This window comes from Eleginops maclovinus, chromosome 18 (genome assembly GCF_036324505.1).
Source record: "Eleginops maclovinus isolate JMC-PN-2008 ecotype Puerto Natales chromosome 18, JC_Emac_rtc_rv5, whole genome shotgun sequence".
NCBI classification, from domain to species: domain Eukaryota; kingdom Metazoa; phylum Chordata; class Actinopteri; order Perciformes; family Eleginopidae; genus Eleginops; species Eleginops maclovinus.
Genome location: NC_086366.1, coordinates 14,101,652 through 14,128,319, shown reverse-complemented (window position 1 = coordinate 14,128,319; position 26,668 = coordinate 14,101,652). Strand labels below are relative to the sequence as shown.

The window sequence follows — 26,668 nt, the reverse complement described above, 5'->3', positions numbered from 1 at the left end:
AAAATGACCGATAAACGCGCATGGATGGAAAAAAGCATATGCAGCTTTCAGGTGTTATCAGAGAACCCTAAACTGCTTAAGAACAGAAATATTTTTAAAATGTATTTGGCTTTTTTGAGTGCAATTTAAATTTAAAGCTCAAGATAAAGATATGTTCATTTAATTTAAAGAAAATGTATGTACTATTAATTTGTGTTTTTTTCTCTTCGTTTAAAAAAAAAATCTTATTATGATGTTTTCCCAGTTGTAGATTACAGATGATTTGGCCCGTTACTCGAAGTTGATATGTTGTTCTTTGCACTGCAAAAATGTAAGTTATATTTAGTATAATAAATAAAGGACAAAGAAAAGTAACTGCAAATGAAAGAAATAAGGTTCAAGCATTCAGAGCTAGAAATTCCGGGGAACATTTGAAACCAGCATTTTAAAACCCTTTTGACAAGCCGCTCCTGCGTGCTTTCGTTTTGAAACAACACAATATTAAACTATTAAATTGCGATTAGTGTTTTACATTTTAAATGTACTTGTCCGTCTTTAAATTGTTTATTTAAGGACAGTTTAACGTTTTTAAACCTCATCCTTTAATATGTAACGTTAGTCACTCCTGGCCCTGTTTCGACAAGCGTTTCCTCTTTCACTCCAACCACATGCTGATACCACACACACACACACACACACACACACACACACACACACACACACACACACACACACACACACACACACACACACACACACACACACACACACACACACACACACACACACACACACACACCAACCACACTTCACATCCCCTTGACACACTGCATACGCGTTATAAAGCTCCACATCCCTCAACCCTTTAACAACAGCTGCTTCACTACAGGGAAGAAAGTCAGGATCAGTCTGGTAAGTTTTGGCTGATTATATAAATAGTATTCTATGTGAGATGGAGGAGTTTAACGGTCTCCAAAGTCACTTGTAATTGTTTTTAAATTTTACATAAACAAAGTTTGTTCAAAAATATTTTGAGGTCAGCTTGAGGAAGTCATGTATAATGTATTGTACTGTTATCTGTATTGCCACGTCTATACGTTTACTCAAAATACACTCAAAATAAATATTTCTAAATTCCGTTTCTGTCCTCAATTTGTCATGTATTACATTTAAAACATACTTCTCTTATTATTATTTGTCTTCCTCATCAAAACATTAAATGCAAGTGTCTGTTGTTTCCTTTAAGAATATATAATCTTAGAACAAAAGCATGTTTTACAACGTTGCCATAAAGGGTGTCATTGAGATACACAACTAGATGCCGGATGAGTAGATTATTTTAACTACTACCACTCTATTAAGACTTGTACACTATAGTACAATTCAATACAACTGTTCTTTAATAAGGGTTACTTTGATGATTCTGTTCAGTATTTGTCATAGATGTGGCAATTCAAATATGTTAAGTATCTAAGTCATAGTCTTATTTATTTAATCTTTATGTAATCGGGCAGACTAGTTCATGTTGTTGTTGCACTGAACTTCACAAGGCTCATAGTGTTTAGTGACACATTCGCCACAATTTCATCAAAACTGAGCCTTATAATCTTGTTAGGGAGAATTTATGGAGAAGTGGTTTCATTGCATTGCATTGCATTAGATTAAATATGTGTAACTAAAGGCCACTGAGTGTATGTTGATACTGTTTGAGTGGTGAGTGGATTTAACTCTCTTTTAATCATAGACACATTATAGTGTTTTATAAAATGTTTGCCAAGGAGTGACAAGTATGAGTCACAGTATGTGGATGGGTGAATGTTTGCGTAATCTTGTGTTAAAAATAATCTGTTCCATGCTACCTTGGTTCAAGCATGTCAGTCATTCCCCACGGTGTGAGTCATCATCATGTATGATTATTTATGATTATGATTACAAAAGTATGTCCTCGAATGAACTTGAATGTGTGCTTTTGCATGTGGTGTTCACCATGAGCTGTTCTTTCCATTGTGATCCTTCCTGTCTTGTTTCCTCTCTGGCAGCATTCCTTCCTTACATCAGGGTAACTGCAGTGTTGTCACAGTAAATTACAGAAAATCTCTCTCAGCTTCTCACTGCATCTTATGTAATGCTATTTAAATATTTCCAGGATCCTGCCCTGTTTTAGGAAATTATTAGATGTGTCTTTCAAGAAATCTAAAAGGGGGGCTATCAGTAAGCGGGAATTGGTGATGCATAGTGGAGTGTATTATTCACGTTAATGTTTTCAATTTTACCAACTATATTTCATGATCAATTCAGGCCAAACAAAGGTACTGAAGCTAACATACAATTTGTATTTGCTGTGTTTGGACATATCACCATGTGTTAATAATGAAGTATTTTTTAAGGCAAAATTATCCAACATTTTCAAGTTTTTCAATTATAATCATTTTCTTTTCTTTTTAAATTATCTCTGTATATTGAATATATAGTGGTTTTAGTCTGTGGGTCTGATAAAATAAACAACTTGAAGTTAACTTTGGATTCTGGAAGACATGAAATATTTCCTGTCATCTTCTTCACCTAATGATTAACCAACAAGTGACATATGCATCTATGAAAAATAATACTAAGATTACAGTGCTACATTTTTTAAAGCAAACCCATCCTTTACATATAGCCATTATGGTCTAAATGAAAATGCTTAAGCAATAAAACATGTTCATTAATCAAGAGTTTAGTGTCCAGGCACAGGAGGGCAGTATTACTCTCTTAGTACTGGTGAAACTGAGCATGAAACTCCCTGAAACCTTACATTTCTTTGCACTCAACTGTTGTTCTGTCATATTTAAATAACTCCCACTGTCAATATTGTTTCAGTGCATATCATCTGACTAACCCCCCTGTCACTTTCTTTGTAGTGCAGCCTACTCCTGAATCCCAGAAGTGATTAATCATAGATCAATTGCCAGAAACGGTGATTAACACCAGCCAGTGGCCCTCAAACATATGCAGGTGCTTTTATATGTGCTGTTAATGATTACATAACCAGTCTGATTATTAGACTTAAAGGAAATGGGATTTTATTGTTTTGTATTGTTCATGCAGTTACTGTGTGCACTAAATCATTTGTCATCTTTCTGTTTGTTCTCGCAGATAAAAAAGATGGAGCAATTTAGGATGTCCATTGATTTGTGTGACTAATGGCTTACTGTACATTGAGGGAGTCACTCAACAATTTTCGAATTAAACCACTGAAGGTGTGTCTGGGTCACGGTTACTACTACGGCATGCAGGATGGGACAAACTCGCTCGGATCTCTCTCACAGCAGTAGCGCCAGCCCAGGCAGAGCGAAGTGGAAAGCAGGCGAGACAGCCCAGCGCCTTCGTATCTGCAGATTTAGGAGTGGAGAGAAGCGACGGGGGGAACAGCCGAACAGAAACCCGATGAAAAATAATGTGTTATCGTGTCTGGGAAGGAGAAAGCGAGACTCCAGCCAAACTGACCCGGATTTAGCTTGCGGAAACACAGCTGGAGATCAAGCAACGCGCGGCGATCACAGAGTAGGAAAGTTGCCGAGGGACGAGGTTGTGTCAGCGGCTGGGGAACACCGAGCCTCCCCGGGTTGCTTTGAGGCTCCGCGCGGCTTGGATGGTCATGTGGAGGCTATCCAACACGCCGTGAACCGAGAGGACGGATCATCCGATGCGTCAGTTTTGGAAACGCGGACCGGTGAAATCGAAGATCCGAAATCCGAGCGAGAGTACAATGCCTCGGATGCCCCGACGAGGGCCATGGAAGACCAGCCACTGTGGGGAAACAACCTGGGTGGTATTGTGTGTGAGGCTCGGGAATTAACGGGGGCTAGTGTGAGTTCAGCCCCGCTGCTTACCTCTGACCCGGACCACGTTGAGGCTAAAATGACAAAAAGTGACTGCAGAAACGTGTCAGGTCGGCCCGATACCACCGGGGAAAGTGAGAGCTTGAAGGACGCTGACAAGGCCTTTCAGATTTCCCTAGGAGGTTTCCAAGGAACTATACCGAAACTCATCATCACCAGAGACACCAGCCCGACCCGCCCTGCGGAGACACCGACCCTGCTGACCTCCGGCTCGTGTCTTGAGCCTCAGCCGGATGACGAGTCCCCCTGCTCGGACAGCGGCTGCGGAGGGTCCCCTGCCCTGATGCGCTCACCGAGGAAGCTGTCCAACTCCTCCTCCATCGGCCTGTCCTCCGCCTCGTCCTTCGAGGAGTCCGAAGACGACTTCACCGGGAGCGACATCGAGTCCAGCCTGTCTCCGGCTCGTTCCATGTGCAGCCCGGACGACGGGACAGGGGTGAGTTACTTCCATACAGTCTATGCTTACTTCTCAATGTTTTGCAAAACAAAAACCATAGGATAAGTATGATAATTCCCTGTCAGATATAGCCTTCTACATGCAATCATGAACAGGTCTTTCTGCTTTGGCTACCAAAGAAAAATTGTATGCATATATTACGCAATTAAAAAAGGCAGGTATGTGGAATCAACTCAACAAAAATCATGGTGCAAAATTGCTCTACAGCCACAAAAAGGTTTTAAAAAAACAATGTAATGGAAGTTATGTAAACATGTATGGACACACTCCGCATACCATATTGTTTACAGGACACCTGCAGCATGTACAAGCATGAAGGCATACATGCTTTTCCTTACTGTTGCAAAGCTCTTGTATTCAAATACACATGCACAATGACATTCACTGTCTGAGGTTGCCAGATGTAATCACTGCTGTCACCAGGCTGAGGCGTTAACTATGTCATAGTAATGTTCTTTTAACAAGTCACTTGATGCTTCAAGTGCTTTTGTGTATATTTTTAAATAAGGCTCCAGTCAATCAGAAGGTTCTCAGTAAAAAATGTGAGGTGTGTCTCATGTCGTATTGGTGGATCAATTTTTTTTAAATAACCGAGGAAACATCAGTGCAAATATTAAATAGCTTTTTGTTTGTCTAATGTGTTGTTCAAAGCCTTCACGGTTGGACTCACACCACCAATGACACACAACTATAACAAACTAACTCAAAGAAGAGGAAACTGCCTCTTATCTCACGCCCCCAGCCTGTCCCTTCTCTCCCATGGCTCATGATCACATGGCACTGCGGAGCTCAGATACAGGGTCATTTAAACACTGTCTGTATGCACATTCTAATAATGTGTCATCCCATCACAGCTGCCACTTCAGCACAGTGCAGTCACAGCAATCTAGGTGTGTGTTTACTGCCCAAGAGGCTCTGAGTTTTCCTCTTGTCCAGTCATGAGATGCAGTTTAAAGTGTTCAAGTAGAAGCACGGGATGCTTCCCCTCTGAGTCAGGAAGCTTTGATGCACTGTGTCGACTAGAAATGCTTGGAATGAGACGTGTCTTAAAAACAGGATGTCACCACTTGTCTTCTCTCAAGCGTGTGAATCCTGAATGTCCAGGTTCTCTGTTCAAGCCACATTAGCAAGCATGAATGTTGAAAGATGTTCAGCTGTCAGCATGCCATTCATATTGCGCTGCTCAAGAAGCCTGGCAGGAGCTGTGCATTTTGTATATTTTAATAATCAAGCAGCAGTTATTTTTACACAGTAGACAGTCCTGTCTTGCTTGGTATTTTATTTATTTTTTCCAGAGGGTGAGACAGACATGATGCAGAGGAAACTGGGACTCTAGTTTGTTTTCATGGTAGTTGTTTTATCCCTCAATTTTACATATTTGTACTGCTGCTACCTTACAAACGCTGCTGCCTTTATTTACAGTGTGAGGTAGAAATAGGCCTCCAGTTAAAGACATTTAACTGTTTATATTAAAGGGGATTCATATTGTGTATTACATCCAACATACATTTGTTGATTTCAAATATATATTAGACTAACTTTTAAAGAGATAGTGAACTTTGATCTACATTACTTAATATGTTCAAGCGTAACTGTAGTCCATTATAGCTAGAGGAAAAAACATTTAGGCAAAACATAAATATAGCATACTTTATCAACAATAACAACAACATTCTGACAAGAAACACAAACAAGCTCAGCTGTTTTACCTTGCATGTCTGTGGCTTAGTTATTACATATTAAACATAAATCAATTTTGATCAATGATTTTGGCCTTGTTATTGTTTGATGATGCTTACAGCAGTTCACAACACAAAGAGATACAGTTTACAATATTTAAGTTCAGAAAAAGAAGCAAATCTTCACATTAAAGAAGCCAAAAACAAAGTGTGTATTTGAATACAGCTACTGTCTTAACCATAATAATCCAACTCTCAATAATAGCATTCTTGAGGCCTCTCCTGGATTAGTCTCTCATCACCCATTTTGGTTATCTTGGTTTGTTTTTCAGCTGAATTGTGGAAAAACTACTGACCCAAATGATATGAAACTTGGTGGGAGCGTGAAGCATAGACCAAGAAAGAACCTATTAATATTTGTAGTGGATCTGAATCACGGATGGGTACAGAAATACTTTTTTCAATTACGTTAACATTGCGAGAGGAAATTTGGCCTTGGCGTAGACCTGGACTTTTCGAGTGCCCTTCTACTCTTGTGTTAAATCGTCTTTAACTGTCATGTGACAAACATAGTGATCGCCTTCCTGTAACAGTAATGATCATTTGAACCAGCAGATTAGTGGACACAGAGTAGTTTCCCAGCTCTTACACTGACAGCCAGGAAATGAGCAATCTTAAGAGTTGCACTTGAGCTGTCGTAACAAACGTGACGTTGCTGCCCTGTGGTTTCTGATAAGGGCTGTTTTTTAATGGGCACATTCTGTCCTCTCGAAGTTGTGTAAAAGCTTTGTAGTCCGTCATACAGTAGGCTAATTAATAAGAGGAGGGTGTGTGCTTGTTGTTAGTAGGTTTTTAAAGGCAGTGGCCATGCTGTCAGCTCCCAGACAAACCAGTTACATTTGGTACGGTCGCTAAAGGGAGCAGATACTTGCTCAAACATGCAGAGAGACGCACACACACATACAGCGATGCCATGTTGCATTCACAGCCTGTCAGCGTGTGTCATGGAAAATTGGGCAGAAGGCAGAGCCGGTTGCTAGGCGACATCATTGCCATATATGGTACTTTTTTTTCTCTCCTTGTCTTGTTCTCTTTCTCACACAGACAGTATCTACTCTGTCACTGACGTTTCAATGTTATGAGATGCACATTCCATCAAATGTCTGCCAGCAATGCACATATTATTGTATAATTGATGTCCAACATTATGACACACTCTTTCTCTCTCCTTACTCTTTTGCCCCATGAGACATATAGTGGAATAGAAAACAGGAGGAAAATAATCGTAAGCTAACAAAAAAACAACGACATACACTGAATCTGAGAACATGTAGCCTACACTGGAATATAATAGTTATTTATGCATGCTTATTCACATGCGCCACAATCACAGACTTGTTTTCCATGGCACACATTATACAAAGACCCACACATCACTCCCACAGCACATATACATAACATCCACGATACAAACAAAGTAAGTAACACACTACATGCTGTTTTATATTAATAGATTACTGTGTTTTTACATCTTGGCAATATAAACAGTCAGTGGTGGAGGAAGTATTCAGATCCTTAACTTTAGTCAAATCAGTCAAATGTAAAAAAACACAATAACTAGAAACATTCCTTCATATCAAATGACATTTAAGTAAACATTATTTAACCTAAAAGAATGTACTTTTAGGAACACTCTTTAAAACACAGTATTTCCTTCTGATTTGTAGTGGAAATGCATCTAATTAAACCATTTGAAAACTCATATGATAAACTTAAAATGATAATGCATTTTCACACAGCTGGAAAGCATATTTACATGTATGTAAAAGTTGATGTTGTGAAAATACTTATCACACAATAGCATATCATATTCAGATAAACATCAGGGCTGCCACTTAAAGGTATATTTAAATACAAGTTATTTGGTTTATTCTTAGTAATTTATTCCATTAAAAAAAAGATACATTTTTCCTCAACCAAGTAACAGTAAGATAAAGGAGTAATGCCAGTAAATGTAAATATAACCAGCTCATTTTCTGATTAAGTGTTTAAGGGCTAAAAAATGCATAAAAGGAAGAGGACAAACACAGACAATCTCAGTGAGAAGAAATACAATCAATAAGGTAGTTAACAATGAATTTATCCAATTATGTTTCTTTTTAAAGCCCTGCCATCTTCTGCTTCTGCTTCATTGGCCCACCACAGCTGAGCTGCTTTTAACTGAAATACTTGACAAGCGAAAAGGATGTGGTTTTAAAGTTGTTAGTAGTTTAGAGCATGAAGAACCCTGACAGTACCTGAAGACACTCTCCCTGTACGCACATGTAGTCACTCCTGTAGCCGATGATAGTCGTCTGACAGGTTACCACACATACACACACCTCTGTAGGTTACTTAGTGCCGAGGAATCTGTCATGCAGACAAAAGGAGAGCACTGGGAGGCTATGGGAAGGCCTGTTCTCCCTACCCCCATGAACCTGTCAGGAGATTGGCTCAGCGTGGGGCTCAGGATAGGCCCCGTGGGGATTAGGGGATGAGAAAGAGAGAGAAGAAGAACAAAGGTTAGTGTGAGGGTAACAAGAAGAAGACAGCTCATTGTGTGTGGAGGTTCAGGGACAGAGAGACTTGTTTGAGCAAGCAAAAGGTTAAAAAGAAGAGCAGCTTTGTGAATATGCTGGACAGCAAAAAACATATATTGAGAAAGTGTTTAGAGAGGAAGGGAGAGGTGGCACAATGTTGCAATAGGAGACATTTTAAATTGGGATTACAAAAATAAGTTGTTGAGAAGCAGACGGGGGCTAGTGTGAGAAATACGATTATAACAGAGGAGGATTATTTACCAGGCGACCCAAGCCACAGTGCACAGGAAGGGTTTACAGACTGACTGAAGCTAAACAACCAGGAGCATGACAGAGCATTAGCTTGGAGCTAACAGGCAGTCCTGGATCAAGAAGGTTATAGATGATTGTGAATGATCTCAGGCTGACAGGGAGGCACTCAGCCCTGGTGGCTCTCTCCCGTGGAGACCCTGTGCTGATGGTGCGGAGTATTTTGTGCTGGCTGCGTTCCCGCTTCGTCTCCGGGGCTGTGTGTGTTTGTGTCAGCGCCTGCCTCCTCCTCCACTACTGCTCTGTCTGCCAGGTAAGAAATGGACAACGACACATAGACTGTGACAGTGCATTTTATAACATCATGATCATGTGAGATGAGATAGATCAAATGCGGGTGACGGGTTAGGTTATACAAATGATGAGAGGTGTGTGTGTGTTGCTGTATGTGACGGTTGTTCTGAAAACAGTATGCAGTCGGTCTTGTGTAGAAGACGGCCTCTCTATCTGAGTTTAGAAGCCCGTAAGCCACCCGCAGGATCAGCATGCCTCAGGCTGTAATACTTTAAGCAACCGGTTAATTTCTCAGACCTGAACTTTGACAAATACACTGAGTGTGTTCTAGCTAATACTAATGCTTTAGACTGCGAGGTTTCAACCCCACTTATTGTGAGTAATAATCGGGGGCAATGGACAAGACATCCCCAAGTATTTGACCTATACAACACAATAATATATATATATATATATATATATATATATCTGCTATATTGCAAAACACGGCAGTACCAAAAGCTAGAGCATTTAAACATACAATACTCTTGTGTGTAAAGAAGCTTATATAAACAATAGTTTTTCGTGTTTGAAAGCTGAAATAAGGGAACATTGTAAAGACACAATCCAGTATGACCATGGTGTGGCATATGAACCTGTATGTGTGTGTGAAGATGATTCTAGTGAATTCAAGGGTGGGATGGGAGAAAATAAAAATAACATTTATCTGCATCAACACTTTGGGGAAGCTTATAAAACAGAGAAAGCTGCAATGCCCTCTGTGTTATACATTGGTAGAGTTATATAATGGAGCTGCGAGAGATGGTGAAAGATGAACTGTGAGAGGTGAAATGTGACCCCAGTGTTTAAAAAGCTGATGTGTGGGAGGCTCGATGAGACGGCAATAACGCTATACAGTTTGAAATGAACAATCCGGGCTTTTTTTAATGTAATTTCTGGGGATGTTCTTGTGCATACACCCTCCATTAGAAGCATTAAAACTGGCTGGTTCAGAGTTATTTACACAGATGCATTTGACCCCGCAGAGGCCACACATTAAGCTGTCAACCTGAAGCAATTAGAGAAAGAGCCTGATGGCATGAGGATAAAAGAAGTGAAAGTTGAGATGCTAGAGATTTGTGTGTCTGCTTTACCTTACTCTCTTGTCAACCAACCCCCCCAGACTTTGCACTTCTGTGACTGATGAGGACAAGTGAAGATAAGATATAAAATAGAAACCCAGGGTACTGTTTGGTAACCTGTAGAAGTGTTTGTATTTTTTTCCAAATACAGACTCTATTTGAGGAGATCATTTTTGGACAGTAATTCAAACTGATATTTTACATCAACTACAGTATGATGGTCCAGCAGGCAGGAAACGTGTTTGGCAGTTTCACAATAGACAAAATATGTGTCATCTCATTACGCTTATTTTATTTTACCCCCCCCACGGATAAATGCAATACATTTGCCAAAAAGGACAAAACGCATATTAATCATTTTGAATAGGAATTTGACAGGTTGGTTATTATAAATTTTAAAAAATGCACTTTTTCTATACAATATTATAGTATAATTTTGGTCATGATAATTGTGTTGTGAAAACTGTTATTATGGCTCGTCAATTATCTTCCTGTTACTTTAAAGTGACTCATCATTAAAAAAATAAAAGCTGGGTCCTCAGTCTCTTGTGAACTTTACACAGCTTCATAATTATCCCTTACAGCAGCATTTTGGGGGCCAAACCTTGGCGACAGTTTAACTGTAGTGACTGAAGGTGGATTGCTTGTTGTTTTTGTGTGACATAAGGATTGGCTGGGTATTATTCTGCGTTGTATGAATACATTTGTCCTGGTGTAAACATGGAAAAGTAGATGCATGCTGGAAAGACTAGGAAATATTGTTTTTGTTTGTTGAAGAGTATTTTCAGCCTCTTAGGAGTGTAATGTTGATGTTTACAGTTTAATACAACTAGATCTAAAGACAAGACTGAAATAACACTGGCCGTGATGCAGATGTGAGAGAAAGTATTTTCAAAATTGAGGTGGAGAAATTCACTGCCAAGATATAAAGAACAAAGAAAATTTGAAAAAGTACCTGATAGTCCTCATTAGCCCAATTTTGCAACCTTTGTCAGAGAAAGATTGTAGAAAATTAAAAACAAAAGCATGTCCAGAAATAGTGCTGGTGCCAATCAAAGACAATCTACTGGATTAGATTCAGGAAGGTCATAAATTAGGGATGATTTCCCTGATGAGCAAGTTTCTACTGTGTTGAAATGGACTTGGTGTTCAGTTGTTTCATCGCCCTTCTTTGACCTGACTGTGACAGAGGTTATGTCGGGGTTAATCTGTTGATGCGATTAAATGTCTCGGATCGCAGAACTGTCCCGTGTTCACTCTCATTACTCTATCTCTTTTGTCCATCTAAAAATCCCTGACGTGATCGGCCGTGAGACGAAGCGTAAACATGGTGAACACCATTTCCCATCAGAAGGAGCATACAAAGCTAAGCAGTGAAAGGGCTATAGCTGCGGAAATTGGTATTAAATATTTTTATTATGGACTAAGCCAAAAGTATAGTTTGTTGACCATAATGAAGGATGATAAATGATCCTTGCACACTTAAGTTTAAATTTATAACACAAGATACTCAACTGTCACCTGCAATAAATGAGCAACTTGTTCGACTCCATCAGTCATAGCTGAGTTACAAAACAGTCATCTTTAAATTAAAGTGAAGTCTGTTGTTTATCTTCTTCCAATGTAAATACAGGCTCTGCAGTTTCCGCTGCACTGAGACAGTTTTATTGAGTTTCAATAGAGCAGCTGTGGAAAGAATGCATGTGAGGAGAGCAGAGATAGGCTGACATGTAAACACGGCAGAGATAGGCCTGAATGGAAGCAGCACAGCCATTCAAAGAAGTTATTTAGTTATAAAAAGATTAGTTTTATTATTATAGCCTTTTGTCCCTGCATTTTATTACTCACATGAACCCTTTTGTGTCTCATTCCAGTGTTCCTGTGTTAAACCTGTATTTTCCTTTTAGTATAAAGAAAAAGACAGCAACATTTAAATGATCTAAGATAAATGTGTACTGTAATATAACACACACACACACACACACACACACACACACACACACACACACACACACACACACACACACACACACACACACACACACACACACACACATATCCTAAACTGGCTGTCCATTTGTTGTGATTTTCCCACACACATGCTCTAATCAATAGAAGGTATGTTCCCCTCAGATTGCTTACGTCAAAGTCCCCCGTCCCACACTGTCCTTGCTCTGGTGTTTCCCAACAAAGATAACTGTGTACACACACAGTTTCGGACTTTAAGGCTCTGTTTTATGACACCACAGTGGCTTTGGTAAATGTTTCATGAATGGGCTTTGTCACATATGTTTTGCACTGGCCTTGGTAGCTAAAGGGGAGGATCTGTTCAATGTCTACCAAGTTGTGTGTGTGTCTGTGTGTGTGTCAGTATGTGCACTTTACAGGGTGTGTTTTCCTTTAATGAACAATCATTCTCTTGCTTGTTTCTAGTGCTTTGTTGAAGCAGAAAAGAAACCCTTGCACTTTTTCGTCAGAGTGTCAGATTTTTCACTTGTGTGTGACGATCCGCACCTTTTTGTAACAAGAGGATGACGTTGATTTTCCTTTTTGCAGAATAAGTCCTGGCAGAAACTAAAGACCATGGTCCACTGGTCCCCCTTTGTCGTGTCCTTCAAGAAGCGTTACCCATGGGTGCAGCTAGCTGGCCACGCAGGTATGCATAAATATACAGTTTGCATAACTTTGTCTGCACTAGAGCTGAATAATATGTGGTAATTATGCAATAACGAGTTGAAGATTGCAATCAAAATACTTACAAAACAATCAGTTCTGCCTTTCTGCGGTTTGAACATTGGGTTCAGTTCAACTGATTGAACATTGAACTGAACCCAAATGAAACCATGTAAAACGGAATGATTGACGGTTTCATTTGAAAGTTAAATTTGTATTGAAACTAAATCCCTGAGTACAATGTTGCAATCTCGCAGAGAGTCTCGCTCAAGTTGAAATGGCAATGAAGATTTTAAATAATATTTTGTCTTTCTCCTTCTCCAAGGTAACTTCCAGGCTGGTGAGTACGGCCGCCTGCTGAAGCGCTACTGTGAGTGTGAGCAGCAGTGTCTGCAGCAGCTGATGAAGGAAACTCTGCGCCCCTACGTGCCGGGGTATTATGGGGTCGTCCAGAAAGACGAGCAGGACTACAACCTAATGGATGACCTGCTGGCTGACTTCGACTCGCCCTCCATCATGGACTGTAAGATGGGCAGCAGGTAAGACTCAGGATGAAGGAAGCATTGTTGTATGGGAAACACTTTCCAAAGGTCAAACAGGGACTATCTTATCTTTAGCTTCCAGAAGACCAGTGAGCCTTCAAAATAAACCTTTAATCACAGCTGAACCTTAACAAAGCAGCTGAAAGTGTTGAAAGCTGTAAACAGTAAATGTGTGCATGATTGTATTTTTTCATTTTTTATTATAGCTTTTAACTTTATTTTATGACTTTTTTGTTATTTTTCTCAGATTGTTAAATTCCGTCAGAAGTCTAAGTAGGACTTAAATAACTCAACAAGTTAAATACAAAGAACTATAAGGTCGTAAAATGAATGCAGATCGTTTAAAATAGCAACGAGAAAGGAAGAAAATAAATTATTAAAATGCATAAACTATTTTAAATGAAGCCTTTACATTTCAGGACTTACTTGGAGGAGGAGCTGTTAAAGGCCAGAGAACGTCCACGTTTGCGGAAGGACATGTATGAGAAGATGGTGGCGGTGGACCCCGGGGCCCCAACAGAGCAGGAGAAGGCCCAGCAGGGAGTCCTCAAACCCAGATACATGCAGTGGCGGGAGACCCTCAGCTCCACAGCCACCCTGGGCTTCCGCATCGAAGGAATTAAGGTCAGAGTTCATCCTGGACTTGTTGCTCTGATAGCATTGGCTGTAGTACTCAGTGATCATGAAATAAATTGTTTTTACAAGGAGTAATCCATCAATAGGAGTAAATATTTATCAGTGTTCACTGGCTGGACCACACACAGGAAATGGACACACAGTTTCTTAAAGTTTGGGCTGTATGTGCCAACAAGGGGGGATTGTTTGTTCTTTCAGAAAAAAACCCAGGGCTGGTTTTCAGGTCGCACCACTAACTGTAGATGTGCATGGATTCAGAAATATTTCATGACACTTAAAAGCAGCTGCTTCCATTTCCACTTGAACAAGTATAAGTAGCCAAGCTGTGTCAGTAACATGTTTATTTGTTGTTGTTGTTTGCAACGAATGCATTCTCAGAAAGATACAAAACTAGAACAAATGTACTCTGTTAACATTAGACAGCTGCAGCTGGGATGGCATTTTTTACTGAATTGATGTTTAGTCTTTGTGCAGGTTAAAATGTATGAAGGGAGAGAAAAACAAGTTGTCTATTTGTTCTTTTCTTCAACAGAAAGCTGATGGAACTTGTAACACCAACTTTAAGAAGACGAAGCGCAGGGAGCAGGTGATGCAGGCCTTGGAGGACTTTGTAGCTGGCAACACTCAGATTCTGGTATGTTAGCAGTTCTGCTTTTACAGCTTGTTTTTGTGACAGTTAAACAGCAAGGAGGCTTCTTTTTAAAGGAATAGTTCAACCTTTTGACCAAGAAATACAGTAGATTGCACGTAACCATCTCTATAACAAAAAACTGTAGTTTATAAATATTTATATTTCTGTGTATCTATATATCTAATGTATATGATTTTGAATGTATTAAGCTGTCCAGATACAATGTGCTTATTATTGATATTTGGAGGTAGAGGGATTTTATAGCTTTTGGGCAGAGCCAGGCATACTGTATCCCCCTAGTTACAGTCTTTATGCAAAGCTAGGCTAGCTAGCTGCTGGCAATAATTCCATATCGATTGTTAAGACTGCGTTTATCAAATCTATTGAGCAACAAATACAGTAATAAAGGTTAGGAGGCTTTTAGACTCAGTTAAGTGGGAAAAAATATTATTTATAGAACATTTGTCTGATGTATATCTCTACATTTTCTCTTTTTCTCAGAAGCTCTACCTGCAGCGGTTAGAGGAACTCCGATCAGTCCTTGAGCAGTCGCACTTTTTCAGGTCACACGAGGTGAGACTCAATGACACACACTTTTCATTTTTTCTTTACAACCTGCTGGGCGAGTTGAACATTCTGTGATATTATCGCGTCTATAGCTGCTGTATTGAATTTCTAACACACCTAAACTCCCTCATCTCACCTGTTCCTCCCTTCGCAGGTTGTAGGCAGCTCTCTGCTGTTTGTGCACGACGCCTCGGGGAAAGCCAGAGTGTGGATGATCGACTTTGGAAAGACGGTGCCCCTGCCGGCCCCCAGCACCTTGGACCACAGGACCCCTTGGTTGGAGGGTAACAGAGAGGATGGCTACCTGTGGGGACTGGACAACCTCATAGACATCCTCAGCACTATGCTCCCACAGACCCCCTGAGAGAGAAGACCCTAATGAAATGTTTGTGATGCATAATCAGGAGAGTTTGGAGAAAGGTAGACCAACAGACAGACAGAGGAAGGATTAGAAAATGACTACTGATCTTCACTACCCACAACAAGTGTCTTTATCCTATTGTGCTTGTGTAAGACAAGACGAAGGCAAGGACAGGATCTCTATTGAAAGTGGAATATGCCAAAGATCGACTTCATGCATTATGCTCCTTTTGTGGAACCTCGGGACAGAGGAGTTGTTGCAACCAGTTGTAGGAAAAGAAAGGGAGAATTGCATGCAGCATTGTAACTTTTTGTCAAATGGAGAGTACAGTCCTTTAAATTTATGGACCTCTCACTGACCCCTTTTTCCTACAAAGACATATCTCCATCCTCAACATCTCCCTCTGTTGGTTAGAGTTGCACACAGCACTCTCACAACCATGAACCTGATCCAGAAAACTTTTCGCGACGCCTTCAAGGAGCGCTGGGCAACGGGGAGTTTTATTTCTTGTCATGGACCACTTGTGATGTATAAGTACACGGCAACACTAAAACACTGGTCAGACCACGTGTTCACTAACTCAGTGTGTAAATACATTTTTATTTAATTTTTGGCCTTGGTATACCCTCCTTACCTTGTTTGTACAATTTCTGTGCCTTGCATTTTCAAGGAGCGTTTTGATCATTCCAGTGCAGTGGACTCATGCTATTTTCCTTCCAAAGAGTTCACCCAAATGTAAACTGATTTACAATATAGTCCCAAAGCTTAACTTGTTGCAAGTGTTTTCTAAATTTGGATTTTTGTATGATATGCAGTTTTTTTTAATCTCATTGAACTGTGCAGTAAGCAGCTTGACAGCCATGTTCGTCTGGAATTGTTGCACTATGGATCCTCACAAAGCCATTGAACAAATCAAGCGGTGCCTCAGAGTGTCTTAAGATGGGAAGCAGCAGTCAAGTACTGGGTTTACAGATGCAGAAATTAAGAAGTTTATTGCATGAATTAAATCTATTATCACTTCATTAATCTGATCAGTGTTGCTTCAAATTAGCTGGGAGTTTCACAGAAAAGCAGTGGTGCAGAGAGTGAAATGTAACTGGAAATACCTGCTAAAACTGGTAAGGCTTTTGTAAGGTGACATTTATATATGAGCTTACATGTGATCTTCAAATGTATCCTATGATTCAACGCATGACACATAGTTGAATCCAAGAATATAACATTTTAAACACAAGGACGTTTAGTAAATCTCCTTTAGCTACACTAAACACAGAGTTTGGAAGAATTTTTTGTATGCAGGATGGAGTTTACAAAGCAAAAATGTGGTTATGTTAAGATATGAAGTCAGTGCTTAGGATAATATATGTTGTTCCTTGACTGCAATGCAGCAGGTAGTGAACTCGTCAGTGAGCTGTAAACATCTAACTTTATGTAATCAGAGAACAAATTTTAGGAATTTGGTTTTTTCCATTTCCTGAAAAGTAAATGTTCACAGAGAGAGGTTTAAGCTGTTTACAAAGTATTACATTTCTTAGCCCACAAATCCTCTATATTTGTAAAATGGCAAATGATCAGGTTCTCAAACTGGGTGCTGCTTTATAGGTAAGAAAACTGGAATTATAATCACATTTTGTATTTTCAAAAGGCAGCCTATTTTAAAGCTGCAAAGCACAGACAGACTGCTTAACATTGATATTCATTCCCTGCTTTGTCCAGATGATGGAATGCAATAAACTGGAAATAACATCTTTCAGAGTTTGTGTTTTGTTTTCAGTCTGTTTCTCAGCATTTTCATTTATTTTACTGAATATCCCAAAATGTTCACAGGCAGGCAGTGCATCAAGATGACAATGTAGTACATTAAGAGTTTGTACAAAACATCAGTCCGTGATGTATTAAGCACCAATTTGTTAATCAAGAATTCTCACATTGTAAACCTGCTGAAGGGAAAGATAATTTTTCGAAAGAAATTGCACTTTCAAAAAATAAAGTATTGAAAAGATCTGTGATATGGATCATTTTGAATTGCATAGTTCTTGTTGGAAATTAACTTTAGAAGATCATTTATACAATGAATTTAAAATAAATAAATGTATAATTTTAATCAAAATAGCAATGCAAATCCAATATTTTCGATGATGCATTAATAAGTCAACACCACTAACTGAAGGGATTAATATAACTACAGATGTAAAGGGGACAGCAGCTCATCTTTGAAGCCCATTTGTGTACTTTCAAAAACTTCTGGAAGCCACACAGACACCAGATTGTTTAAAAACAATCCTTTCTTGACAGTGATTGAGTTGATGAGAGTTCACACTACGCCGTTCAGTCGATCAGAGTCTTTTCTAAGTGTCAGACCCTGCATTAAGTTTGCATCACATTGTTTTACTGCTCCTGTGTCCTCGTGTGGAGCAGCACCGCCTGTCCTGCCAGCCCAGCCTCCACCCCTCCCGGAGGAACCACATACTGAGTCCCGTCCTGGGCTCTCGGAGGGTCCATCGTCCTCAGCTGCTCGTTGCTCTGAGCTACGCTGTCCAAGCTCCACAGCTGGTAGCGCAGGCTTTTACCCTGCTTAGCCAGGACGTAGACTTCTCTGACTGCCGTGATACCGAAGGGACAGGGAGAGCCGCTTTCTGCTGCGAGTTGGAGCCAGGGCACCGTGGGATCGGGCTGAGTGTGTGCTTCGCTCACGCTGCCCGGGTCCAAACCAAGGAGGACACCTTGAACAAAAATAAGTGGTAATTGCGTGGTATGTTGATGCTTTTAGAGCTGAAATGTGGTATCAAGACCATGGAAGAAAATCCCTTTTCAGGCTTAACCAGTCTAACAACCAATTGACCCGAATTTCTGTACCTCCGATTCGACTTTTTGTGGTTTTTTATACTTCTTTTTATTTACTTGGTTTTTCTCTGAGTAAGTTTCTAATGCATGGAAATTCCATGTCACATCATAGGAGGAACCAAATTACGTGAATAAGATCTGAAGTCAGATCTTATTGAATCTAATCTAAAATATCTGCACAGTATTACATGCAACATATCAAGTGCTTTAAATATGTATGTGTGGGTTAGAGAAAGCAAATAAACAACTTGACTCATGCATGTTGTCTCATGGTAAAAAACCATGTCACCATTTTTCTATGTTATATGTCAATTGTGTTTACACTGAAAAAGTTGAATCACCGTCTGGAAGCCGTTATGGATTTGTCAATAGATAGAGAACATTTTGAATTATCCTACTTCAAAATAATTTTAAATAATAATAAATTGCTGGAATCCCATTTGCTACATCAAAGTTGTTAAATAGTATGTTGCATCCTATACATCTACAAGTTCTGAGACATCTGTCTTGCTTTGTTTGTTGCAGTGATTTTGTTAAAGTTGAAAGGGTTAATATTTGTTTCTTTGCAATCATGAACATTGCAGAACTGTCCTAACAGTCTGTTTACTTTACTCTGAATCAAAGTTTGCTTGATGTCTCATGTCTGTTGTGAAATAAATAAGGCTGACTTTTGTTTCAAACCAGTTTTATGAAGAGAACAGACTTATCTTGGCTTCGTTTGTTGGGTGGATTTAGGACATTCCTTTCACAAAACACTCTCTTTATGAAATACCTCTCCAGTGAGCGACCTATCTCGTCTTACCTGAAGCAACCGCCCAGTGTGCTCTGTGGCCGCTCCGCTGGCACGGCTCATGGTTGTAATCTTCATCATATCTGTACAAACTGTGAAGGACTTCTACCCCGTGATCATAGACATTTTTAGGACATCAGTAGTAGGAGAAAAAAAAAGTGTTTCCATGGCAGTTTGTTTTGGGTTCAGGATACGGGATAAGAACAGGCTGTCCCCCCCACAAGTGTGCGATGATGGTTGCAGCATTACTACCGCCTAAACCTCCCGACAGCTGTTCTGCTCTGCAGCCACAAACTTCCTCTGCCAGCAGGGCCATGTTTTCAGCTGAAAATATACAAATCTTGATGAGAACATTAAAACATACCAACAGAAACAGTGTAAAACTATTTTATTAGCTTGTAAAAGTCAATTACAACTCCTACTTAAATACAATACAAACAAGGTCATATAAGTTCCACATGTTTAAGCCCATCCTACATATGGAGTTTAATGCCCCGCTGAAGAAACCTGAGGATTTTTACCTGCAATGCTTTATCAGCATTAGAAAAACTTCTACTCCATCAAAATGAAAAAGGGTTAAACATTATAAAAGCAACAGATCCCTCTCTGCTCTTATTCCCAACTCTCTCTTTTTTTGCACCGTTTACACACTCTATTTACCTGAAAACATTTCACCCTGTGCTGTGTATCCTCTGCTCAGTGCTGTCTGAACAACAGTTTCCATGTCAATACTCAGCTGTGGCTGTCGAAGGTGAGCGGACATCCACAAAGCCACAAGACCGCACCTGAGAGGTAAATGAGTTACACAGTCATGCCCTATTAAATAATTAATGTAAACTAACAATACAATTGCGCCACTGTACATGCAACTTGTTACTTTTTTATTTGTAATAAAAGTGATTTCTCTGTCAAATGTACATCTAGGTGTGACTTGACACCACAGTTTCCCGACTTACTGTGGACCATCTTGGATGAGGGAAGGCACATATGTGTTCACCAGTATCCACTGCAGGTCCTTCTGAAAACTGAAGTATAAAATAAAAAAAACACACATTTTGTCTGCTTTTTTTTCCATCAAGTATGTTTAAATAAACACATTTTTCCCCTCATTCATTTGGCATTATATTGTTATTTTTCTAAACCTATAATTTTCGTCTATTTTTTCAAAATTATAAAATCTGGTTTCAGAGAATTATATTAATTGTCCAGGGTCAAAATAATCAGATGTTTATTCTATTTTTTTGCTAAAAAAGTTTATCTCCTCATTGTACATTACAAATCCCACCTGCTCTCCCTCTGACTGAGCAGTAAGCGGGCCTCTGTGTGGTTCCCCTCCACAGGACTCCTGCTGCTGGCTATCGTCTGATACAGCTTCTTCTTTTGGGTTGAGGCTGGAGGAGGTGGTGGACCTGGAACAGGTGGAGGTGGTGGTGCTGATAACTGGCACTCCATTGACATCTTTACTGGGTTCCTATTGGATTAACCCTGATAGAAGAGGTAGCATTTTGGGGTTTTTGCAAAGGGACAAGTTATATCAACTCTTAACAATTGCCAATGCACACAGCCTTACTTTACCCTCCCACCCCTCACACTCTCTTACCTTAGCTAGTAGCTCTGTTGCATGAAGCAGGGCGAAAAGTTCTTCATTTTATGTTATGCTATTCTGGTACAAAATCAAGAGAAAAAATAGTTTCTGTTATCGCTCCCAACAATCATTTATCCGGTCAGAATTCAACACACTAAAGTTATGGTCCCACATCCACATTCGAGACTAGCGTAGCTAGCTAACAGCGCCGGTGTTTTGGTTTTTACCATATTTGGTAGCTTGTTCTTCTTCTTCGTGTTTATCGTCGGCCGTCACACCAACGGTAAGAAGTCATACTGCCCTCCAATGTATCTACTAAATGTACTGAGTACTTGGTATATCTTGTGATTATTGACCCATTTATTCTAAGTATTGGCTACAGTGTAAAGGTATGTGTTGCTGAGTATTAATAGTTTGACAAACAATTAAAAAATGTGAAACAGTGCGCTATAATAATGTTTGCAGGGACCGGTGTTACACCACATTCAGTGACCTGAGCTATTAAATGATGTCCCTCCAAGAGGTTGTAACTCTGTATCTTAACATATAATAGTTTACCCATTTATCAAAACGTGTTGGTCTACCTAAACAATATGGTGGCACAACGTTCAGTCATAGCGACTATTAAAATATGTATAGCATTTTTTAATAAAAAACGTTTGAGGTGGTCACAAAATGTGTTGGGTCACAAAGTGTTGTCGAACACCTTGTTTCTTAACGCGAGAACAGAGAACGGGATTTGTGAGAACGAGATTTTCATTCATCCGAGGTGAATATCTCTTCGAAATCGAGCTGAACTTTTGTATTATTTTTTGTTATCTAGACCTTTAGCAAACCAATCTGTTGATTAGGTGACTATATGTGGACGTCTCTATGACAGAGTGGGGAATCAGGACATATAGAATAGACTAGATAAACATAGATAGTACGCTTCAGAAAGTAAGCTAAAGCTAGTAGATAGCCTTTGAGCTAACGTTCACCACACGTTACTCAAGTTAGCTTGTTAGCCTAGCGGCTAATCATTGGTTGTTCTTCTTTTTGCTTTAAAACAAATGTTTTAAGTTGTTAACTTATATGCAGGTTTGAAAATGGCAGCTCCGGATGTACGGCTCAATCATACAATCTACATCAACAATTTGAATGAGAAAATCAAGAAAGATGGTAATGTATTTGATGTACTTTTATAGCCTCCAGTTTCTGGCTTAAATTGCACGAAACTAATGGATTCTCAAAAATGCTCTTTTTTTTTTGCAGAGTTGAAAAAGTCGCTGTACGCAATTTTCTCCCAGTTTGGACAGATTTTGGACATCTTGGTGGCACAATACCTAAAGATGAAGGGTCAGGCCTTTGTTATTTTCAAAGAAGTCAACAGCGCTGCAAATGCTCTAAGATCCATGCAGGGATTTCCTTTCTATGACAAGCCCATGGTAGGTTAATCACACATTGATTACCAGACGAATGCAATGCTTTACTAAGGTTAAAACCTATGACTGACCACAATTCAAAATCTCTTACTAGCGTATCCAATATGCCAAGATGGACTCTGACATCATAGCTAAAATGAAGGGGACTTTTGTGGAGCGTGACCGCAAAAAGAAAGAGAAAAAGGTCAAGGGAGCTGATGCAGCTGGAGCTAAGAAGGGGGTACCAGGAGCTGCTGCACCCATGGTTGCTGGAGTACCGGCTGCCATGCCTGTAAGTAAAGCACTGTTGGCAATAGGATTTGTACGGTTTCACAAGTATTCACAAGTGACCCAGAGTATTAATGTAGAAAGAGAAATAAACTATTGTGAAATCCTGGTTCCTGGACAAGTACTGCAACTGAATCAAAGATTTTTTATTTTTCCTTGTTACCAGTCAATTTGTTTCATCTAATGGCGTGTGTTTTTCCAAACAAAGTAGAAGTTGGCTTTGTGCCAAAAAACATGAAACCTTACTAAAACGTGCATAGTGAGACTCACTCATTACATGATTAACAAAAGTAAATCAGTATTTAGGAAATGAGGCAAGGGTGGGCCTCCAGCTTTAGCGGCAACACCCAAGCTGAAAATATTGCCTAATTATCAATGAATCACCAACTATTTTGATTAATGGTTTGAGTTGTGTTTATTTTTTATTTCATAGGCCAAACTTTATTAAAATGTCAAAAATAATTGAATTGCAGCCCCGTTCAAAACATATTTTCTAACTTTATTGCCCCCTGTCTATACATTCTTAAAGTTATGTTATGAAACAATTCACAATGAACTTCAGATTCTGGAGCAGCCACTAAACCGTGGCATACAGCCCCATTGCTTGTGTTAAGAGGGGCAAACTGAAGATAAGGTAGTAGGAAAAGGTCCTCACAGCTATTGACATGTGCTTCACTCTTCAGGGAATGCCCCCCATGAGCCAGGCTCCCCGTATGATGCACATCCCTGGCCAGCCGCCTTATATGCCCCCTCCTGGCATGATGCCTCCTCCGGGGATGGCTCCTGGTCAGATGCCCCCTGGCGCCATGCCTCCTGGCCAGATGATGCCGGGCCAGATGCCTGGACAAATGCCACAGCAGGTAGTGTTATCTGACATAGCATGGTGTCATTATGAATGATGAATATGTCATCCATTTGTCATGGTGGGTCTATCCTGATCTATGATATGTTTTTATCCTCACAGGTTGCAGAAAATCCTCCCAATCACATCCTCTTCCTCACCAACCTGCCAGAGGAGACAAACGAACTCATGCTCTCCATGCTCTTCAACCAGTCCGTAAAAACTCGTACTCTGCATTTTGATTTGCATCTTTCCTGTTTGTCTTATTTGTTACGAGGCCTGACTGTATTGTTGTCTATTTAGGTTCCCCGGGTTCAAGGAGGTGCGACTGGTCCCCGGTCGCCACGACATCGCCTTTGTGGAGTTTGAGACTGAAGTGCAGGCCGGTGCTGCACGAGACGCACTGCAAGGCTTTAAGATCACACAAGCAAATGCCATGAAAATCTCATTTGCTAAAAAATAACTCCTCCAGTCCAGTCTTTTTGAACAATGCTACATGGTCTTTTATTAATGTACAGCAGTCATCCGGACCAATACATTTTCAGTAAATTACATTTGCTCAGCAGTTGTATTATTCCTTTGTCCAGGATTACATGTAAGTATTTGTTTGCATCAAGTTGCTGTTTTATTGTTCCACACTGACAACTTCAGGTACATTGACAGAGTTCTTCATTGTTCTGAGCAGTATCGGCTCCTGGATTGTTTTGTTTGTTTGTGTTTTACAAATCCCTGAACAAATTGATGCATCACCTGTTTTTCTTTTAAATGTGTGTCATGAAGCATTGCACCCAGGGTCTGGTCTACCAGACATTGTACCTGGCGCTTGTGTTCTTTTTTTTGCTATTAAAATGAATTCTCTTTGAAACAGTGCTTTGCCTCACCTATTCATGTGATTATGTTTCAGTTGGAGTTCTTCTTAGGCCAATAGATGGTGCTACAAACCTACCTACTTCTATCTCTGACGTTGAGGAGTGTTGCTCAGGGTTAGGTGGGTAAAAGAATGGTTGGGCTAAACCCTGTTTCAACAGTGTTGTTCCCACTTCCCTGCTGTCATGAATTTTGCTGAACATACAAGTGACCTGCAAAAATGTTTTTTTTACAAGGTTTATATTGGGAACTACATGTATGCATAGGCTTGTGAGTCCAGGCAACTCCATATACAATCTTTGAAATGTCTTTAGCCACACAGTATTGATTATTTGGGGAAATTACTTTGCATGTACGTAACTTTAAATGGCCGGCTCTGTCCTCTTGTAGAGCTAGGTTAATCATGTAGTTTTCTTTTTTATAATGCATGATTGACTCAAAAATTAATTTTAAAGATGGAGAGAAGGACACCAGTGTCATCTAACTCAAGTCCTTGACTTGACTCAATCTGAAAACCACCCAGATTGTTCACAAAAGTTCTATGTTCCAGACAATTAAATTATTTGGCCTCAGAAAAAAATCTGATTTTGACTAGTCTAGTAATCAAACCACGTTGTTCAGAGCTTCATTGACCTCCATACAAATCATCATAACCCTTCTGCTTGTAAAGCAAACCAATTAAAGTCCCATTCAAGTTTTGTTTTTTTTAAGTATACACTACATTTCTGAACAAACGTTATTTTTGATTGGGTCTTTATTCATATTGAGACTGATTACTTCAAATATGAATTCTACAGCATCATTTACTGGTTTGTAATCAGCCATCAGTTGCTTTGCCAAAAAGTTATGTATCGCAGTATTTCCCTCACCCTTTTGTTATTCAGGCCAAATAAGTCACGAACCAAAACAAATGTTTGGTTATAAATGATTGAGCTGCTCACTTAATAAATGTATTTAAGCATACCGTTAATAACATTTGGTCATTTTAGTGACTGCTTTACACTGACGCTGTGCGCTGGGCCACCTGACATGCAAGGGTTATTTTAATGGATTATATTTGATGAATCATTTAAAAACGTTTAATGGAGTTGAGATCATTTTATGTATTATTAAAAAAGTTGGAAGTATAGCGTTTAGCTGCGTTGTTATTTGTACGGTACTGTTCATTTTTTGAAATGATAATGTGCAAAGTAACCAGTAATTAAAGTGGATAAACATAAAAAGTCAGAATAGTAGTAATATACTTTGTAATGCAATGGGAGCAAGATAAAAAGTAGCATTAGGTTTAATTACTCAAGTGAAGTGCAAGAACTTCGAAGTTATAGTTATGTTGGTTAGACATTTTTAGGGACTGTGATTTGTAATTGTGTTTGAACAACTATCTGATGAATGCAAATGGTTACAATTGTTTGAGTTTGCCAATTAGTAAATGCCTGCTGTGTGTTTTGCAGTGTATCCTCAAAGGCCGTCCCACACTGTAGTAATTAAAGTCCAATAAGGACCACCACCACCTCTCAAAGGCTGGATTCATGTGTGGAGCGGAGTGATGTGTGAATTGGGCCTGAAAAGCTTAATTTAGCCTCGCACTATCAACTGTGCCCTGCGCACACAGGGTCCCCTGTTGTGGACTTAAACTGTGCCCTGAGTAATTGTCTTCACTGCAGCTAAACAGTACACAAAAATCCACATTCTTCAGTAGTTTCCCAAGCCTTTCCACACTCCTTTATTTTGCCTTGAGAAAGCGCTGACCTTAGCCACCAGGGTGCTGTGTGTGTGTGTGTGTGTCGCATGCTCTTGGCAATACGCCTAGTGCCTTCCCATTCACCAACACAGTGATCTCTCAGTTGCAGGGACTGAAAGGCAATTTCTACTTACCCAGTGGGTTATGTGTGGGAGTGAGATCAAAAATCAGCTTGTGACAGTGCATATCTGCATCTATGAGATGTCTTTGAAATATAATGGCTTGTCACGAGCGTTGTTGGTCATATTCCCCTTTAAAGGCCATTTGTTTAACTTATACAGATGCAGAAAGTAAGAATGTACATTCACTAAGGTTAGGTACAACTGTTTACTTCTACTTCACTAAATGTCAGCGGGAAATATTGTACTATTTACTAAATATATATTATATTAAACTATATGAATAATCATGCCAAAACACAATCACTTAACTAGAAAATAGTCAGTTTGTGCTAGATAGTTATTGCTTTCAGTGATCAACCCCTTAAACCACTGAGCAGCTAGCTGATCGCCATCATACAAACTCATACTGTGAGGTAAACAATGCTCCTGAACTTGGTTTTGTTTTGTGGATTACTAGTCTTCTATCGCAGACCATGGTGAATGATCTCCTTAGACTCCACTACAATATGACCATTAGATGGTGCCAGATGCACAACTC

The 26,668-nt window shown here is 39.7% G+C and overlaps 3 protein-coding genes across 5 annotated transcripts; 2 read left to right on the top strand and 1 right to left on the bottom strand.

Moving 5' to 3' along the window:
• The first annotated feature begins 150 nt into the window (after positions 1 to 150).
• Positions 151 to 17,397, top strand: itpkcb (inositol-trisphosphate 3-kinase Cb). Of its 2 annotated transcripts, none has more exons than XM_063907921.1 (8): positions 151 to 891; positions 3,115 to 4,296; positions 12,796 to 12,895; positions 13,238 to 13,451; positions 13,874 to 14,078; positions 14,623 to 14,724; positions 15,223 to 15,294; positions 15,443 to 17,397. In XM_063907921.1, the coding sequence occupies exons 2-8, from the start codon at positions 3,256 to 3,258 to the stop codon at positions 15,650 to 15,652; spliced, it is 1,944 nt and encodes a 647-aa protein (XP_063763991.1). In that variant the 5' UTR covers positions 151 to 891; positions 3,115 to 3,255; the 3' UTR covers positions 15,653 to 17,397. The 2 variants fall into 2 exon arrangements, with proteins under 2 accessions (XP_063763991.1, XP_063763992.1); XM_063907922.1 differs by lacking the exon at positions 151 to 891 and adding an exon at positions 2,853 to 2,973.
• Positions 16,626 to 21,129, bottom strand: actmap (actin maturation protease). Its single transcript, XM_063907928.1, has 7 exons — positions 20,884 to 21,129; positions 20,569 to 20,768; positions 20,240 to 20,308; positions 19,944 to 20,068; positions 19,478 to 19,607; positions 19,296 to 19,366; positions 16,626 to 18,372 (listed from the first exon to the last, which is right to left on the bottom strand). Exons 2-7 carry the CDS (start codon positions 20,739 to 20,741, stop codon positions 18,038 to 18,040), a joined length of 903 nt encoding a protein of 300 aa, XP_063763998.1. The 5' UTR covers positions 20,742 to 20,768; positions 20,884 to 21,129; the 3' UTR covers positions 16,626 to 18,037.
• A 437-nt stretch (positions 21,130 to 21,566) lies between these two features.
• snrpa (small nuclear ribonucleoprotein polypeptide A) lies at positions 21,567 to 24,270 on the top strand. 2 transcript variants are annotated; one of them, XM_063907931.1, is made up of 7 exons: positions 21,567 to 21,637; positions 21,949 to 22,029; positions 22,123 to 22,295; positions 22,387 to 22,563; positions 23,243 to 23,419; positions 23,524 to 23,612; positions 23,704 to 24,270. In XM_063907931.1, exons 2-7 carry the CDS (start codon positions 21,957 to 21,959, stop codon positions 23,861 to 23,863), a joined length of 849 nt encoding a protein of 282 aa, XP_063764001.1. In that variant the 5' UTR covers positions 21,567 to 21,637; positions 21,949 to 21,956; the 3' UTR covers positions 23,864 to 24,270. The 2 variants fall into 2 exon arrangements, with proteins under 2 accessions (XP_063764001.1, XP_063764000.1); XM_063907930.1 differs by lacking the exon at positions 21,567 to 21,637 and having other exon boundaries at positions 21,644 to 22,029.
• Positions 24,271 to 26,668: the final 2,398 nt, after the last annotated feature.